Source organism: Electrona antarctica (assembly GCF_951216825.1).
Source record: "Electrona antarctica genome assembly, chromosome: 18".
Taxonomy (NCBI): domain Eukaryota; kingdom Metazoa; phylum Chordata; class Actinopteri; order Myctophiformes; family Myctophidae; genus Electrona; species Electrona antarctica.
The window spans coordinates 15,833,326-15,853,134 of NC_136799.1; the positions used below are offsets into that span (position 1 = coordinate 15,833,326).

General features: G+C 42.9%; 1 protein-coding gene across 3 annotated transcripts in view; it reads left to right on the plus strand.

The window, feature by feature from the left end:
• The window catches only part of brf1a (BRF1 general transcription factor IIIB subunit a), a 128,421-nt gene that overhangs the window by 9,729 nt on the left and 98,883 nt on the right, over positions 1 to 19,809 (plus strand). For all 3 annotated transcript variants that reach the window (XM_079527340.1, XM_079527341.1, XM_079527342.1), the window contains exon 4: positions 18,526 to 18,699. In XM_079527340.1, the coding sequence (XP_079383466.1) occupies positions 18,526 to 18,699 (174 nt within the window). The remainder of the gene's footprint in view (positions 1 to 18,525; positions 18,700 to 19,809) is intronic.

Genomic DNA, 19,809 nt, shown 5'->3' on the forward strand with positions numbered 1-19,809 from the left:
ATATACCGTATACGCTTCCCGAGTTTGATACTAAACAAAGCAAAATTGTAACGCTTTGTAAAGATCACAGCTTTTAATCACAAAGCCCAGTCAAAAAGGAGCTGGTGGTTTGTAAATCCTTTTATTCAGATTGATCTTTGATTGTGTAATGAAACGGATGTCTGCATGAAAGTTCTAACTTGTTGTTAACTTGAAAGCTTCCCCTTCTGTCTGTGTCCTATCATGATGTTGCTTTGAAACAAAAGTGAAACTATAGATTTGTGACCACACACGTCAAGTCGATTAATTTTCATTCGCACTAATCTAAATGGATGTCAAATTATTGGGGCAGACACAACATGTTGCATAACAAATCCCCCCCAAATAAACCTAAGCTCAGGTTCAGGATAATAGCGGACGATGAGTTGTTTTGCCAATGCCATCTACAACATGCTTTTGTTAACGCGTCAACTGCCAGGTATTCATTAATTCAATTATCTGTCACAGTGCCACCGCTAGCGTTTTTTTACCTTATTTCGCAGACCCACGGAATCCATGACGTTGACACGATGTAAACAAAATCTGTCACGAGGGTCTCTTCCAACTACCTGATAAAAAATTGTAACCGCCATCTTCCGTTCTTTAGTCATCGGCAGATGAATATAGCTTGTTTTCACCTATCTGGGAAAAGAAATCGGAGATCCATTTATGTTTGAGGGGCACTAGCCCCTCCCAACGCCTGGCTTTTCATTTTGTCGTATTCATAAGCCAATAATTTGATGAGTGACAGAGTGATTCAATGGAGACTCTTTGGGTCTCAGTCAGGAATGTGACAAAAACAAAACAATCTCCATGAATTCAAGGCTTCATGGGGTGTGTGTAATTGATTGGCGTTTTTGGGTGAACTAATCCTTTAATGCTTCGGTGGCCTATATATTTCCTATAGAAATTACATGTTTGAGAGTGACATTGGTCAGGGGCAAGACTCGAACCCGAAACTTTGTCATGATGATGTAATGGCCTGTAGTGCAGTGACAGTCCGTCCAACAATTTGTAAATTTAGTTATTAACCCCTTAATGCCTGAAATACTAACAAATCCCTGAAAATAAAGTTTTATGGTATTTCATGCAAATTACTTGGTCTAAATGCATCAAATTTGCTTTCTACATGCGTTTGTGGATGTGGATAGGCACAATGTAGTAGATTTATGATGAATGCATTATTAATTAATGCATATTAACCCCTTCATGCCTCAAACCCCCAAATCCCATAAAATATATCGTTTAAATGCATCAAATTAGCTTTCTAGAGTGATCACTTATTACTTTTATTACACTTATTACTGCAGGTCTTTAGGTAGATTGGTAGGGCTCAGTGGCCTGATAGATCTGTCTTTTTCCATCCAAACTACTCTCGGTCTCATGCTGGTGTAAGATGCCCATCAACATTTTGCCACAAAGATGTTTAAAAGTGGGGGATCTATACATTCTCAATTAATCTGTTGGTGGTAGTGCAGCTGGTTTGAAGTACATGCATGACCTTTCCCATTATCTTCTCCCAGACTAGTAGTCTAGTTTCCTCCATAGTTTCCTTAATGGAACAGGACCTGAAGGTCCAGATGGCACTTGCTGGAATGCCTATAGCACAAGATGAGGAGTGTGGAAATCAGACCTCAAAAGGTGGCTGTTTGTAGCTACAGTGATTGGAGGAGATATATCATGATAGGACATGGTATTTCTAGCTGACCCCCGTCTCCCTGGCATCTCTGCTGACTGACCTGATATTGTAATCACAGTAGACCTATATGTCGAAGATTAGGTAGACATCACTGTCAGACAGGTATGTGGTTGACATCAGCTGGATGGTCCAAAGGTCTGATCCATCAATGACAGTGACAGTGAACTGCATCAGCAGCATTCCTCCCAAAGTGACGTCTTCAATGTGGACGTGGCTTTCTGAATTACTTAGACTTAGATCAATCACTTCTTTTCAATGTATTTAAATAATCGATTTTCACTCATCTTCTAACACCGTGCTCATGCTTCTAATCTTTTTTTATTTTTTTATCTTTCTTGGACTTTGTCTTTCTACAACAAACAAAGTGCTGCCTCTTTTCCAATATGCATGCTGTAGCAACTCATAATGTAATAACTGCTCATAATGTAATAAGGGCTCATAAGGGCTCATAATGTAATAATTTAAATGTAATAAAAACTCATAATGTAATAATCAGTTCATAATGTAATAAAAACATGAGCGCATAACGTAATAACAGATTTTTCTATAATGTAATAAATTCTAATAATGTAATAATGTGTTACGTTATGAACGAACACATGGCAGCTCATAATGTAATACAAGTTCATAGTGTAATAATGGCCCATATTGGTGAGAAAATACTTTCTTATGGGCCATATAGTCTTACACTGTCATTTGAATAACTCTGTTGACAAATGTAGACTTTCTTATGGTCCATATAGTCTTACACTGTCATTTGAATAACTCTGTTGACAAATGTAGACTTTCTTATGGGCCATATAGTCTTACACTGTCATTTGAATAACTCTGTTGACAAATGTAGACTTTCTTATGGTCCATATAGTCTTACACTGTCATTTGAATAACTCTGTTGACAAATGTAGACTTTCTTATGGCCCATATAGTCTTACACTGTCATTTGAATAACTCTGTTGACAAATGTAGACTTTCTTATGGCCCATATAGTCTTACACTGTCATTTGAATAACTCTGTTGACAAATGTAGACTTTCATATGGCCCATATAGTCTTACACGGTCATTGTATTACCTCTGTTGACAAATGTAGACTTTCATATGGCCCATATAGTCTTACACTCTCATTTGTATTACCTCTGTTGACAAATGTAGACTTTCATATGGCCCATATAGTCTTACACTCTCATTTGTATTACCTCTGTTGACAAATGTAGACTTTCTTATGGCCCATATAGTCTTACACTGTCATTTGAATAACTCTGTTGACAAATGTAGACTTTCTTATTGTCCATATAGTCTTACACGGCCATTGTAATACCTCTGTTGACAAATGTAGACTTTCATATGGCCCATATAGTCTTACACTCTCATTTGTATTACCTCTGTTGACAAATGTAGACTTTCTTATGGCCCATATAGTCTTACACTGTCATTTTTATTACCTCTGTTGACAAATGTAGACTTTCTTATGGTCCATATAGTCTTACACTGTCATATGTATTACTTATAGACTTTCTTATGGTCCATATAGTCTTACACTGTCATATTTATTACTTCTAGACTTTCTTATGGTCCATATAGTCTTACACTGTCATATGTATGACTTATAGACTTTCTTATGGTCCATATAGTCTTACACTTTCATATTTATTACTTCTAGACTTTCTTATGGGCCATATAGTCTTACACTGTCATTTGAATAACTCTGTTGACAAATGTAGACTTTCTTATGGTCCATATAGTCTTACACGGCCATTGTATTACCTCTGTTGACAAATGTAGACTTTCATATGGCCCATATAGTCTTACACTCTCATTTGTATTACCTCTGTTGACAAATGTAGACTTTCTTATGGCCCATATAGTCTTACACTGTCATTTGTATTACCTCTGTTGACAAATGTAGACTTTCTTATGGTCCATATAGTCTTACACTGTCATATGTATTACTTATAGACTTTCTTATGGTCCATATAGTCTTACACTGTCATATTTATTACTTCTAGACTTTCTTATGGTCCATATAGTCTTACACTGTCATATGTATTACTTATAGACTTTCTTATGGTCCATATAGTCTTACACTGTCATATTTATTACTTCTAGACTTTCTTATGGGCCATATAGTCTTACACTGTCATATGTATTAACTCTGTTGACAAATGTAGACTTTCTTATGGTCCATATAGTCTTACACGGTCATTGTATTACCTCTGTTGACAAATGTAGACTTTCATATGGCCCATATAGTCTTACACTCTCATTTGTATTACCTCTGTTGACAAATGTAGACTTTCTTATGGCCCATATAGTCTTACACTGTCATTTTTATTACCTCTGTTGACAAATGTAGACTTTCTTATGGTCCATATAGTCTTACACTGTCATATGTATTACTTATAGACTTTCTTATGGTCCATATAGTCTTACACTGTCATATTTATTACTTCTAGACTTTCTTATGGTCCATATAGTCTTACACTGTCATATGTATTACTTATAGACTTTCTTATGGTCCATATAGTCTTACACTGTCATATTTATTACTTCTAGACTTTCTTATGGTCCATATAGTCTTACACTGTCATATGTATTACCTCTGTTGACAAATGTAGACTTTCTTATGGTCCATATAGTCTTACACTCTCATTTGTATTACCTCTGTTGACAAATGTAGACTTTCTTATGGCCCATATAGTCTTACACTGTCATTTTTATTACCTCTGTTGACAAATGTAGACTTTCTTATGGTCCATATAGTCTTACACGGTCATTGTATTACCTCTGTTGACAAATGTAGACTTTCATATGGCCCATATAGTCTTACACTCTCATTTGTATTACCTCTGTTGACAAATATAGACTTTCTTATGGCCCATATAGTCTTACACTGTCATTTGAATAACTCTGTTGACAAATGTAGACTTTCTTATGGTCCATATAGTCTTACACGGCCATTGTATTACCTCTGTTGACAAATGTAGACTTTCATATGGCCCATATAGTCTTACACTCTCATTTGTATTACCTCTGTTGACAAATGTAGACTTTCTCATGGCCCATATAGTCTTACACTGTCATTTTTATTACCTCTGTTGACAAATGTAGACTTTCTTATGGTCCATATAGTCTTACACTGTCATATGTATTACTTATAGACTTTCTTATGGTCCATATAGTCTTACACTGTCATATTTATTACTTCTAGACTTTCTTATGGTCCATATAGTCTTACACTGTCATATGTATTACTTATAGACTTTCTTATGGTCCATATAGTCTTACACTATATGGGCCCCTGGAATGGGTTCGTCCCGAGAGAGGGGCCCGTGCCCTGGAAAGCGTCGCCGTTCCGGCGACGTCCGGTGAGCTTCCCTTCCGCCGTGGTTGAAATGCTACCTTCTGGGTAGGGTTGAGGCAGGCGGACCTGGTGGGATCAAGCTGGGTGGGTGTACCGACCTCTCATTGAAGCTAGCCGATTGCACTGAAGAAGCAATCGAGGCTCAGGCTCTCCAATTGATCGAGACTTTGGGTTCTCCAGCTGAGCCCGCGCAGGACTGCCCCTCCAAGGTTGGAAGGATACGCCCAAAAAAGACTTACAGCCGTATGTCCCGAATGAAGCGGAGGGATTTCCTACGGCGGCTGTTTAGTTCTAACAAGAAACGTATGGTGAGCATACTCCTAGACGACACGGATGGGGCCTGTTGCCCAATCCCCTTGCAAAGAGTCTTCGGGATATACTCTGAAGCATGGGGGCGTAGCCGTCCGTTTCTTGGTTTGGGTGGGTATCGTTCATTCGGAGGGGCAAGTCATGCCGGGTTGGGGAGAATGATCAATTCGGAAGAGGTCTGCTTCCAGCTCCGTCGTATGAAGAAAGGTAAAGCGCCCGGTCCCGACGGTATCAAACTCTGTTCGATACTCAAATGGGACCCCGAAGGGTCGCAACTCGCTCACATCTACTCGGCGTGGTTGGTCTCGGGCTTCGTGCCCCGCTGCCTGAAGCGCTGTCGAACGGTGCTAATCCCCAAAACGGACGATCCGTCTCAGCTTGACCTTCCGGGAAACTGGAGGCCACTGACGATCGGGTCGATCGTCCTTGGTATCTTCTCTCGTGTGCTCGATGTACGCATGAGGAAGGCCTGTCCCTTGCATCCGAGGCAGAGGGGGTTTATCCCTTCCTCTGGCTGCTCGGAGAATCTGATGCTGCTGAAAGCAGCGATGAAGAAGAGCAAGAAGGACAGGAAGCCATTGGGGGTTGTATTCATAGACTTCGCCAAGGCATTTGATACCGTTTCCCATCAACACCTCCGGGCTGTGTTGGATGAACGGGGCCTGGACCGACACATGGCGGACGTCATTTTTGCGGGTTACGATGGATGTGTGACGAGGGTCGAGTGTGGTGCTGGCATCACACCTGACATCGAAATGAAGGTTGGAGTGAAGCAGGGCGACCCGCTATCGCCCTTCTTATTCAACCTTGCGGTGGACCCACTAATCCACTCCTTAGACCGAGTAGGGAGGGGCTTTTCCTACGGGAACAGCTCCATTGTGGCGATGGCCTTTGCCTACGATCTAGCGTTGTTGAGCGACTCGAGGGACGGGGCGCACAATTTGAAGATCCTTGATGGATTTTGCCGGCTTACTGGCTTGCGTGTCAACGTCAGTAAGTGTCATGGATTTTTTATCGAAAAGAAGGGTGGCCAGCTTACCTATAACCAGGGCCTTGAAAAGTGGGTCCTGAATGGCGAGCGGTTATCCCTGATCGAACCTGCAGGCTTTGAGAAGTACCTCGGCATCAGGGTAAGTCCACTGACCGGCTTCAAGACCCTAAAGCGTTTCGAAGAGAAGGTTCCGGACTGGGTTGCGAGGCTGGGAAGGGCTCCAATTACACCACTGGCCCGCTTTGAATTGCTGAACCATTATGCCTTACCAAGAGTACTCTACCGGGCGGATCATGGTGAAATCCTCCCCACTGCCCTTGGACGTATGGATGATGCCGTCCGCGTCGCAGTGCGGGAATGGTTCCATTTGCATCAGTCTGTATGCAATGGGATCCTCTACTCGCGTAACTCAGATGGTGGTCTGGGACTTACGCAGCTGCGATGGGTCGTCTCAGCCACACAAGCCCGTCGCTACTTCCGTCTCGGTATGTCGGAGGAGAGGGTCATACGGGAGGCTACTCGCGCGGTGGCCGGCCCTGGTGGTATTGAACAATGCTGGAGAAGGGGCGGAGGGTAGGTGGCGTGTCTGCCCCGCTGGTTTGACCCCCCCGGGGGAACGGCTGGTGGGGTTGACGTTCCTCCCCCCTTCTGGTACTCTATGCTCTCTAAGCAGCGGCCGGAGCTTCGGCTCTGGAGGAATGAGGAATTCGAGAGATGGGCGTCCCTTCCGGTTCAGGGGAGGGGGATAGCAAACTTCCGGGGCGACAAGCTGAGCAACTCCTGGCTGAGGGACCCCCTTGAAGGGGGCTTCTCGGTGGGGCAGTTCATCTCGGCTCTGCAGCTTCGGGCTAATGTTTACCCTTCCCCTGAATCATCCAAAAGGGGGCGTACCAAGGAGGGGGCTCTGTGCACTGGTTGCACCGACCCTGTGCTCGGATCCGCGTCCCATATCCTAGGTCAGTGTACGGGGGTCCGGCGTAGCCGGATCAACAGGCACAACCGGATATGCCAGCTGCTCTCCGCGAAAGCTAAGTTTCTCGGCTGGCGCGTCCTGGCGGAAGTCAGGTTTCGGAGCAATGAGGGCGACCTCTTGATCCCGGACCTTCTCTTCATTAGGCGCGACCAGGCGTTACTGGTGGACGTGACCGTACCATTCGAAATGGATCTGACCACCCTGGCCTTGGCTGCGGATGTGAAGGTCCGGAAATACAGTTGCCTCGTGCCGGCCATTCGAGCAGGGTTCGTGGGTGTGCAGACCGTCGAAGTCCTTGGGTTCCCCGTGGGGGCTCGAGGGCTATGGCACCCAGGGAACGCGGACCTGTTGAGTACGCTCGGGCTGGCCCCGGGTCAATGCAAGGAGTTTGCTAAGCTTCTCAGCCGCACGGCCTTGCTTGGCTCTCTTAGAGTCCTCCGTGACTCTCAGAAGGGGCCCGACCGAGCTTAGAGGACCCGGCTAGGGCAATGGCGGTACTCAGTCCTTACTGCCAACCCCGGCCACTTTCTAGCACCGTCCCGGAAATGATGTCTCTCCTTGTTTCCAAGAGACCCCGGTGGGTGCTTTGCGATCAAGAACCTAGCGGCCACGAAGTTGCACTCGTGGTACCCTCGGGAGGGGCGGCGGGCCCCGGGGGGCGTTGTCCGGTGGAAGCAGGCTCTACCACCGGCTTTGTCGCGATGCCTGTGCGGTTCTCGGTCGAATGGCTAAGATTCTAGGAAGCCCCGGCGCTCCGGCGTCGAGGATAGTTTCCCCGTTGTGCTGTGGTTTAACTCTGGTGGACGTGAGGGCCCTCGAGGGTCCCCGGCGCGTTTCAGCGTGTCGGGGACCGTTCTCGGGACGGGTTGACCCGGCGGAGCAATCTAGCTCGGGCCTCCCACGAGTTGCCCTCGGTCCTAACAGGGGCGGCCTTGGGAGACTAAGGGGGTTCCGCGGTTATAAAAAGCCGTGCAGTTCCCCCCGGGCCGTGGGAGTGTTGCTAGTATAAAGGGTAAGCACCTGTATAGATCTGAATTGCCAGGTAATTTCGAGCGCGCGGCGGCAGGGAACCGTTACCATTCATAGCGCAGATGATTCCACCCCTGTTGGGGGGCAACCCTGCCTCCCGGCATCTACCTTAACGTCTAGTAGGTATCGGACGATAATCTGATTATCACTGCATCCTCATACGGGGCGGAAGGTGTTCTATCGGAACCCCCGGGGGTGAAACTAGCCCTTAAAGTATATCCGTTCCCCTGAGTGAGCCGAGGGCACAGGGGATCGGGTAAGTCAGGTCTGAAGCGTATCATAGTATAGCCCAAACTGTTGGGTTGATGGGTCCGACCGATGCGCCCGGGTGTACCAAGAAGGTACCCGGAGCATCGGGTGACCATACCTCCCCGTCAGATTAATGGTTCACCCAGTGCGTAGGCCCTCGGTAGAAGCCGTCCTGTTAGATGCGGCGTTCCCGGCCCCTCCTAGAAGTGTTACCCCACCATGGGAGGTAGACCCGGGTCGTGCGCGTTGGCAGGGTGGTTGCGCCGGTCTCCGTGTCGTTACCCAGTCGATGATCCCTAGAGCAATGCACAAGTCGGTATTTGAGAGTGGATCTCGAAGGGGCCTCGGCCGCCCGGGTCAGTCGCAGGGCGTCCGTTTGAGGATTCCTGTACAGGCACGGGTCTAAATGGTGGACCTGGGCGTTAAGCGACCAGACGATGCGGTTCGACTGTGTTGCGATTCCCGCCCGGTGCTTGGGTGCTAGTGACCGATCGCCCCGGCGGGTTCTCCGTCCGGGGGTCAGTGAGGCCACGGATACGCCCTGAGATAGAAGGGGCGTACGTGCCCGGAGGTTTCGACGTGACTATCCTCGAATCGTGGATGCGAGGCGTTCGCCACGCCGGGCGCGCTTCGCGCGCGCGTTCGCAACCATGACAAGCGCAGGGTAAACGGCGGGAGTAACTATGACTCTCTTAAGGTAGCCAAATGCCTCGTCATCTAATTAGTGACGCGCATGAATGGATTAACGAGATTCCCACTGTCCCTACCTGCTATCTAGCGAAACCACAGCCAAGGGAACGGGCTTGGCAGAATCAGCGGGGAAAGAAGACCCTGTTGAGCTTGACTCTAGTCTGGCACTGTGAAGAGACATGAGAGGTGTAGAATAAGTGGGAGGCCCGCAACGCCCTCGCGGCACCGCGGCGCCGCCGTTGAAATACCACTACTCTTATCGTTTTTCACTATATGGGCCATAAGAAAGTCTACATTTGTCAACAGAGGTAATACAAATGAGAGTGTAAGACTATATGGGCCATATGAAAGTCTACATTTGTCAACAGAGGTAATACAATGACCGTGTAAGACTATATGGACCATAAGAAAGTCTACATTTGTCAGAGGTAATACATATGACAGTGTAAGACTATATGGACCATAAGAAAGTCTAGAAGTAATAAATATGACAGTGTAAGACTATATGGACCATAAGAAAGTCTATAAGTAATACATATGACAGTGTAAGACTATATGGACCATAAGAAAGTCTAGAAGTAATAAATATGACAGTGTAAGACTATATGGACCATAAGAAAGTCTATAAGTAATACATATGACAGTGTAAGACTATATGGACCATAAGAAAGTCTACATTTGTCAACAGAGGTAATAAAAATGACAGTGTAAGACTATATGGGCCATAAGAAAGTCTACATTTGTCAACAGAGGTAATACAAATGAGAGTGTAAGACTATATGGACCATAAGAAAGTCTACATTTGTCAACAGAGGTAATACATATGACAGTGTAAGACTATATGGACCATAAGAAAGTCTAGAAGTAATAAATATGACAGTGTAAGACTATATGGACCATAAGAAAGTCTATAAGTAATACATATGACAGTGTAAGACTATATGGACCATAAGAAAGTCTGGAAGTAATAAATATGACAGTGTAAGACTATATGGACCATAAGAAAGTCTATAAGTAATACATATGACAGTGTAAGACTATATGGACCATAAGAAAGTCTACATTTGTCAACAGAGGTAATAAAAATGACAGTGTAAGACTATATGGGCCATAAGAAAGTCTACATTTGTCAACAGAGGTAATACAAATGAGAGTGTAAGACTATATGGGCCATATGAAAGTCTACATTTGTCAACAGAGGTAATACAATGGCCGTGTAAGACTATATGGACCATAAGAAAGTCTACATTTGTCAACAGAGTTATTCAAATGACAGTGTAAGACTATATGGCCCATAAGAAAGTCTAGAAGTAATAAATATGACAGTGTAAGACTATATGGACCATAAGAAAGTCTATAAGTAATACATATGACAGTGTAAGACTATATGGACCATAAGAAAGTCTATAAGTAATAAATATGACAGTGTAAGACTATATGGACCATAAGAAAGTCTATAAGTAATACATATGACAGTGTAAGACTATATGGACCATAAGAAAGTCTACATTTGTCAACAGAGGTAATACAATGACCGTGTAAGACTATATGGACCATAAGAAAGTCTACATTTGTCAACAGAGGTAATAAAAATGACAGTGTAAGACTATATGGGCCATAAGAAAGTCTACATTTGTCAACAGAGGTAATACAAATGAGAGTGTAAGACTATATGGGCCATATGAAAGTCTACATTTGTCAACAGAGGTAATGCAATGGCCGTGTAAGACTATATGGACCATAAGAAAGTCTACATTTGTCAACAGAGTTATTCAAATGACAGTGTAAGACTATATGGCCCATAAGAAAGTCTAGAAGTAATAAATATGACAGTGTAAGACTATATGGACCATAAGAAAGTCTATAAGTAATACATATGACAGTGTAAGACTATATGGACCATAAGAAAGTCTATAAGTAATAAATATGACAGTGTAAGACTATATGGACCATAAGAAAGTCTATAAGTAATACATATGACAGTGTAAGACTATATGGACCATAAGAAAGTCTACATTTGTCAACAGAGGTAATACAATGACCGTGTAAGACTATATGGACCATAAGAAAGTCTATATTTGTCAACAGAGTTATTCAAATGACAGTGTAAGACTATATGGACCATAAGAAAGTCTACATTTGTCAACAGAGTTATTCAAATGACAGTGTAAGACTATATGGCCCATAAGAAAGTATTTTCTCACCAATATGGGCCATTATTACACTATGAACTTTTATTACATTATGAGCTGCCATGTGTTCGTTCATAACGTAACACATTATTACATTATTAGAATTTATTACATTATAGAAAAATCTGTTATTACGTTATGCGCTCATGTTTTTATTACATTATGAACTGATTATTACATTATGAGTTTTTATTACATTTAAATTATTACATTATGAGCCCTTATGAGCCCTTATTACATTATGAGCAGTTATTACATTATGAGTTGCTACACATGCTCATATTTATACCTTGCTTATTCGATGATGCTGTTTATTATTACTGTTCATCTGTGTTAACCCCCTCTAAAATGAGATGATGCATCTCAAGGGGCTTATCCTTTCAATAAAGGTATATACATTTGCATTGCATCCTCTGTGAACATGGCAGTTAAGACTGGTGCCAGCTCATAGGCAAGGGCATCCTCCACATGAACATCACAGTCACTACAGGAGTACGATGACCATTGAATAGATATCATTTAGGTCATACACTTTGGAGTGTATCATTTGAATTGGATTTGGCTGTTGTTGCCACCATCTTCAACCTGAAAAGAAATATGCTACAGTTTCACTAATACAGATGGTAGAAAGCAGATTTGATACATTTGACTTGATTATTGTGCATACAATCTCATTCTCAAAAGATATATTTTATGGCATGTTGGGGTTTTCAGGCATGAAGGGGTTAATAATATGCATTAATAAATAATGCATTAATCATAAATGTTATACATTTATACAATGTGGATTGCATATCCACATTCATAAGCACTGTAGAAATCAAAGTTGATGCATTTAGACCAAGTATTTTGCATGAAATACCATAAAACTCTATTTTGAGTGGATTATTTTGTGTTTCGGGCATTAAGGAGCTAATAACAAAAAATGCCCAAGGGATATCACTGGGCACCCTCTGGAATTATTAAGAGGTGACCCCAAGCTACAAGAATCAGTTGACGTTAGAGTCAGTTGAAAAACGTTATCTGACGAAACCACGTTCAGCCAAAAATCACCCTTCGGTTCCCGGACTAAGATGATGTATGATGACGTATGATAAGAGCGCCCCTCACTTCACACGGGTGTGATTTTTTTTTTAAGGAACCTACAGTAGCAGTACATTCCTTTTGGTATTGTTTTGAGACAGATGGCTGGAGAGCTGCAGCTGATCAAGGGGACAAAGTGTAGGAAAGAGAAAGAAGGCTCTGGTGGGGTTCAACCCCATGTAGGCCTGCAGGTGAACATGTGGACGGATGTGGAAGTGAGTGTCTTAACCACACCATTCATGGGTACCGACGTACACCCAATGATGTATTTTAGATCAAAGTCTGTTTATTGTAGCTTGAGGGGAGTCAACGCACATCATTTAGTTGACTCACACACTGTGTGTGTGTGTGTGTGTGTGTGTGGGGGGGTATCCCTTCATACTGCGCAGCAGACACTGACTAATGGGGTGTGTGTGTGTGTGTGTGAATACTATTCTTGAGTCTGACTGCATGATTGGGCAAATAGTTTCACCATGCTGTGTGTCTGTTATTGTCTACCATACTGTGTGTGTCTTTCACAGTTCCTGCTGTGTATTTTCTGTGGAGATTCCCAGCTGTTTTAGAGTAAAAAATGCAATACATACTGTAAGGAGCAGAGCTGTGAGGAGGAGAGGTAGTCTCTAGAACTCTGACCCCACACACGCACACACACAGGCACACACCAGTATATTGCCTAGCCAGACATAGTTTAAACTAGAAAAAGTGCCCCTCGGGGCACAGGTCTCCACCAGGGCAGGTCAGGTTGTGGCCTCCTGGTGGCGCTATAATAGGCCAATGTGAAAAGGGTGCCATTTCTTCATACGCCTTTGATGGCAATTGGATGATTTGAGGCATTTTGTTCCAAAAATGTGTTTTGCAAAAATCAACCTGTTGGTGGCGCTATAACAGGCCAATGTGAAAAGGGTGTGATATATTCCTCAGCCTAGTAAGAAAATGTGTGAAAGAGTTCACGTAAATTGCATGCTGCGTTCATGATTTGAGGCTTTTGTTCAAAACGGGGCAATCTTGCAAACTGTGAAAGCCAATTATAGCCAATTAGGATGGAATATGAAATATCGGACAGATCCGACTTGAGCACATGACCATAGAGATACTGTGTAACGATTTGTGAGATTTTTGGACAGAATCTGGAGGAGTAATATAAAAAAATGTGTTTTACAAAAGTCGGCCTCCTGGTGGCGCTATAAAAGGCAGATGCGGAAAATGCAGGTCAAAGGTTTGTCCTTGGCCTCTAGGGAGTGTGCATGCAACGTTTCACGCAGATCGGTGCAGTTTTAGGTAAAAAATGTGAAAAGCTGCCTCATGGTGGCGCTATAACAGGCCGTTCTGGAAAATGTGGGGCAGAGGTTCATCGTTGGCATCCAGGGAGTGTGTGTGTGCAAAGTTTGGCATCGACCGGGTTAACGGTGCCGGAGATTAGCTGGTAACAGACGGACGGATGGACAGACACACACACACAAACACGGACGGAGTGCAAAACATACTCTCTACTCTCTCCCCATGCCTTCGGCCTGGTGGAGACAATTAGAGTTGTGCATGTTGGAGGATGCCTGACAGAGTGGCGGATCCTCAAGGTGTCCCAGTTTATCCATGTTGTGGTGATAATATACTGTATGTGGTGATATTTACATCCACATGAAGCCTCCAGATACGTTCAGAGGTTTGAGCTAGAATGTCATGATGAAGAGGACATTAAACGGATCTAGTAGGAACCCTGATGACAGCTGTTCTACTTTCGGTGTAGTGTCACATATACTTAAACGTTTAATACCCGTGCCGTGGGTTCTTATCTTTATATAAACAAATCACACCCGTGTGAAGTGAGGGGCGCTCTTATCATTATACATCATCTCATGAACAACTGAATTTATGTGATTGGTTAGCCTATTTTCCTGTCTACATATGATTGTAATGTTTGTGTTGCGGACATTTTATGTCATATTTGGCGGACATTTGACCTAATTTTTCCTTTCATCGTCAATGGCAAATATTGAGACGTGTGGTGACAAACTTTACGTCATATTTGAGGCACATATGACCCAATTTCTCCTTTCATTGAACTGAATGTATGTGATTGTTTAGCCGATTTGCCTATATGACGTACCTTCATTGTCAAGGGCATTTAATGTTTGTGTTGCCACAAATTACATCATATTTGGCAGACATTTGACCTAATTTCTCCATTCATTGACAATGGCAAATATGAGATGTGTGGGGACAAAAGCTGGGGGCTAGTGCCCCTCAAAAATCACACCTGTGTGAAGTGAGGGGCGCTCTAATCAATTATTGACCTTAAACCAACCACCTTTGTTACATCACCAAGAATGGTTTGTCCCTTTATTGGCCAAGGGTTTCCAGACGTAAATTCTCCCTTCATTGTCAGTGTTAAGACAGAATCTACACTATAGCTGTTTATAGGAGGAGCTAGCGCCCCTCAAAGATCACACCGTATGAAGTGAGGGGCACTCTTATCATCGTACATCATCATGCCGTAAAATAGACACTATGCCTATTTGCTCAGACACTATGACGTAAAATTCTCCATTCATTGTCAATGGGAATTTTGCTTAAGACTAAGTTTGTGGACGGTAACTAAAAGCTGGATGTAACTTAGTAAAGATCCCAGTCAAGGCTTTATTATAGATTAATGTTTCGACAGAGACAGAGTCTTGTGCGGTCTTCTATTTGTTATATTGCCTTATCTACTGTTGGTCCTGCACCTGCCATACAGTTCTATTCTTTTTCCCTTATCTTAAAACAGGGTGGTGGCTGGTAACCTTGCAACGTAACTGGTAAATTAGTTTGAACCCAATGAGATAGTTAAAATCGGATATGTATGATTCTTCACTATTTTTGCACGCCACCATTTTACACTGAAGTATTGGATAATAAGTGGTTAATAAGACTAATCGATTTAGTCATTTATAATACATTTTAATTTGTTTTGTCGATTCGTTGATGTTAAACGGGATCACCCAAAAAACCCTGTTTGGTTGATCTGCATGAGTCTGAGCTTTTTACACTTTTTACACATGTTTCTACGGTATGTATGATTGCTGATATGATTTTGATTGTGACTTGTATAGCTGATTAGCTTAACAACCAAATACTTAAAAAATGTAATATTACTTGGTTCCCTGGCAAAGTATCTGGTACAGTTGAATTAACAAATTAATCAACAAGATTTTGAGAATTGAATAATAGCTCTAAACAAGGGGTTGCTCAATGCCAAAGTGTTTGCTAGAGCAGTTACAGACTAACTGATTGATTGATTGATTGAAGAATTTATTAACAGTTTGCAGAATTACAGTACATTTCAAGCACAAACTCAATAAAAAGGCTGTTAACTGTGAGTGGACGACCCAATTAAGCATTACACTTGTTTCCAATAGGGTCCACCATGTTCAAATCATCAAAACATTTAGAGACGTACAAATAGACACTTCTATAGACTGAACAGGAATTCATCACCAGCTACGGGCACAACATGTGTGATCAATTTTCAATGTTCAGTAGGCATTTCCTGTGTAATGCATGAGGTCCTATAGCCGGGTCAAGAATGGGGTTTATGCTGTGATTCAGAGCCAGCAGACACACTACCAGAGGGGGTGCTGCATGACACTATCATGAGCAGGCAGCTTAGCTGGGAAGTCTAGAAGTGAAAGACAGACCGTCCTTTTACTGGAAAAGTCGTCGTTTGATCCCTGCTACCCCACCACCACTTCGGTAGCTCAACATGTTGTGTGCCTTGCAGAAGTGTCCTTGAGCCCCACGCTGAAATCCTACTTGTTCTGTATCTGGAGGAGGGCAACACACTTCCTGCACGCGCGTGCGCGCACTCACTCACTCACACTCTCTCTCACACACACACACACACACACACACACACACACACACACACACACACACACACACACACACACACACACACACACAGTCAGATGATAGAAATGTGTGTGTAATCACAAATGTTACAGGTGCAGCTGGAAATCCTTGTGTAATCATTTTGTGCAGGCCGAACCCTTGAATCCTTGATAAATAGTTAATCTGGAGACAGACAGTCATACTCCTTTTCGAACAAGAGCTCTTTCATGGTTCAAGGTCTCTTCTTAGAAAGGAGTGAAACAGTGTATTGTTTAAGGTATGTGAAACACAGATTTGGTTAGTTATTTTATGTAAAGGATGCATGAAATAATTCGCTGGGCCACATTATTTCTGGTAAGCCAGTTCTGCGCCATTGTTGCCTACCATTGGTCTAGTGCAGTGGTCCCCAAACGTTTTTGGCCGTGCACCCCCTGTTACTTCCTGATCTAGCTGACGCACCCCCCCAATGCTCAGTCTCGTTGTATTTGGCCGAAAATGATACATTTTTGATTATTGCAAATAATCACAGAGTGTCAGTGCACTGAGAGACATGCAGCTTCTGTATGCTCCCACAGCTGCTCTATTCATCTCCTTACAGTGTTTTACCGGATTTTGCCGTTTGTGTTAAATAACACCATAAAACCACCATTAGCTTTTTCATGTCACGCACCACAGTTTGGGAACCCCTGGTCTAGTGAGTCTTGTCTAATGTACATTATGCAATGTCATGTTTAGGCCTGTCACAATCAATTATTTTAGCATGTTGTAAGATTCCATGTTGAAAAATATTTATACATTTTCCAACAGTAGTGGAAATGGTGTTGTGAGCTTGTAGATTGGCAATTTACACATGTTTTTTGTGAAAGTTTAAAGTTATGAAAGAATAAATGTCAGTCATCATTTATCACATCTGCCCTGTGCAACTTCAAAGCCTAAAAGCCAAGCGGAAATATAAATGTTATTCATATGTTCCAGTGTTCAACGACAAAAACACAATTTGAATTGTTAATCACAATTAATCGTCATGTAAATGTCATAATCGTCTGTTCGTCAGGTTACACTAAATGTTTTAGTGCAACATGACTTGTGTTTGTCCATTTGCTCCCCTTGCGGTCTCGTGTAAATTTATTCCTGTTTCTTATTTTTTTACCCATTTTATTTATCATGAATACATTTTTATGTTTCTGCATCAATGCCTTTAAAATAAGATGTTTGTATGTCTATTGTCTTATTTTGGCGAGAAAAAGGATTGAAGATGTCGCAGAACATGGATTTAGAGTTAGATTGAACATCACCTGTGTGACACAAAAACTTAAAGGCACAATTTAGGTTGAAGGAAAGCTTGAGAAACTCCTGCCTGACCTAATGCCTGATTTATACTTTGTTCCGTGCCGGTAACATGCACCAAAAATAGCAGATCTACAAACGTAGTCACATCTTAGTCACATATGTTCGTTGTGCATATGTGCAACACCCGCACATAACAAAAGTATGAACTCGGACTTCTCTCTTCCAGTCCCAGACATGATTTTTCATGGAGGAGATCGGGACATCTGTTTGTGTGTATTAGAATGCTTGTGAGCTGAGGTTGTCTGACTAAGAGTGAGGTCGTGAACTCTGTCACACCTGCACCTCTGCTTGTGTGTGTGTGTGTGTGTGTGTGTGTGTGTGTGTGTGTGTGTGTGTGTGTGTGTGTGTGTGTGTGTGTGTGTGTGTGTGTGTGTGTGTGTGTGTGTGTGTGTGTGTGTGTGTGTGTGTGTGTGTGTGTGTGTGTGTGTGTGTGTGTGTGTGTGTGTGTGTGTGTGTGTGTGTGTGTGAGAGACATACTTAACATGCGTTTGTGTCTGCATGTATTTCCGTTAGTGTGCATACACGTGTATGGTGCCTGTGTTTCTGCAATTGCTATGAAACTTATCTCGGGAGAAGTTAGGTCTGTACACCTGTGTAATAGCAGGCTTCTACAGTACTGGTGTTTATGTTGTGTGTAGGCACGTGTGTACTGATATGCCTTTGTGTGTGTATGTACAGTATACACTGACCTGCCTGTCTCTCTCCATCTCTCTGTCCAGCAAAGCGCAATATCCAAGCATTGGGTCGTGGGCTGCAGATGAACCAACACTGTCTAGACACAGCCTACAACTTCTACAAGATGGCCCTGAACAAACACCTGACCTGCGGACGCAAGTCGTCCCACGTCCTCGCTGCCTGTCTCTACCTGGTCTGTCGCACAGAGGGGACGCCACGTATCCTCACTGGGTTTCTGATTACGCTGCACTTCCATAATTAATTTTACTTTCTATTGATCTTTGTCTCAGTCTTGTCTATTGATTTATCTGTCCATCTTACATTTGTATATTTTCCATACTGATACAAACGGTACACAGTAAATTCCTCAGTATTAATTTATCCATTTGTCGCTCGGAGAGTGTACGATTCATGGTAAAATGTGTACACACTCAGAGTTAAATTAACACTTTATCGTGTAGGAACTTTCGGAAGGTGAAGGGGAGAGGGAGACGAAGCAGGGGAGACACAGGGGAGAAGCCAAAGTGTCTATTTTTTCTTTTAAATGAGCAAATGCTCCTTGGGGTGCAAATCCTGCCCAAACCTCTTTTGTTCTACACCTTGAACATTTTCCCCCCAAATTGAATCGGCTCTTGGGTGTAGCCTACTAATCATTCTCACCAAGCTTAGCCAAGCTGAACGGTGAACTGCCAGCTTTGTTTACACATGGTTAGGTTATTTACACAGTAAGTTCTCAAAAGTATGAATATAACAAGATAAGGATATAGAGAAAACATCGAAACGTATAGTTTAGACTACTACTAGAATACATGGCAATCTCTTGTAAGTTGTCACATAACTGATCTATAATGTCAAGGTACAGAATGTCCTTTATGATTCAATTAATTAGTTACAATAGGCTTGAGTGATGAAATGCCGGGCGACCTGTGTTTTCTGTTTCTCAGCGTTTCACTGCGTTTCATAATCTTCACTCAGCTCCTCTCAGACGTTACAAAGTTGCATCACAGTGATTATAACCATGCCTCTAACCAGAGCCTGTGTTGTGGTTCTGCACAGCACTCAACGTGTCATTGTTTAGTTTATTACTGACTCTGGGTCTGTTATGTAAGAGAAGTGCAGCAGCCCAGCCAGGTTTTAGCTAATGAAACGCAGCCTACACACAGCACTGTTTACTGCGTGCGTGCGTGTGTGTAATTTTGTATACTGTAGTTTTATTTTGTGTCTGCACTGTGCAAAAATAGCTCCTGTTCCACAACTGACTAGGTGTGCAATTTTATCCCAGGGGGCGTCGGAACAGCGCTCGATGACGATCTGTAGTGTTTTTTAGA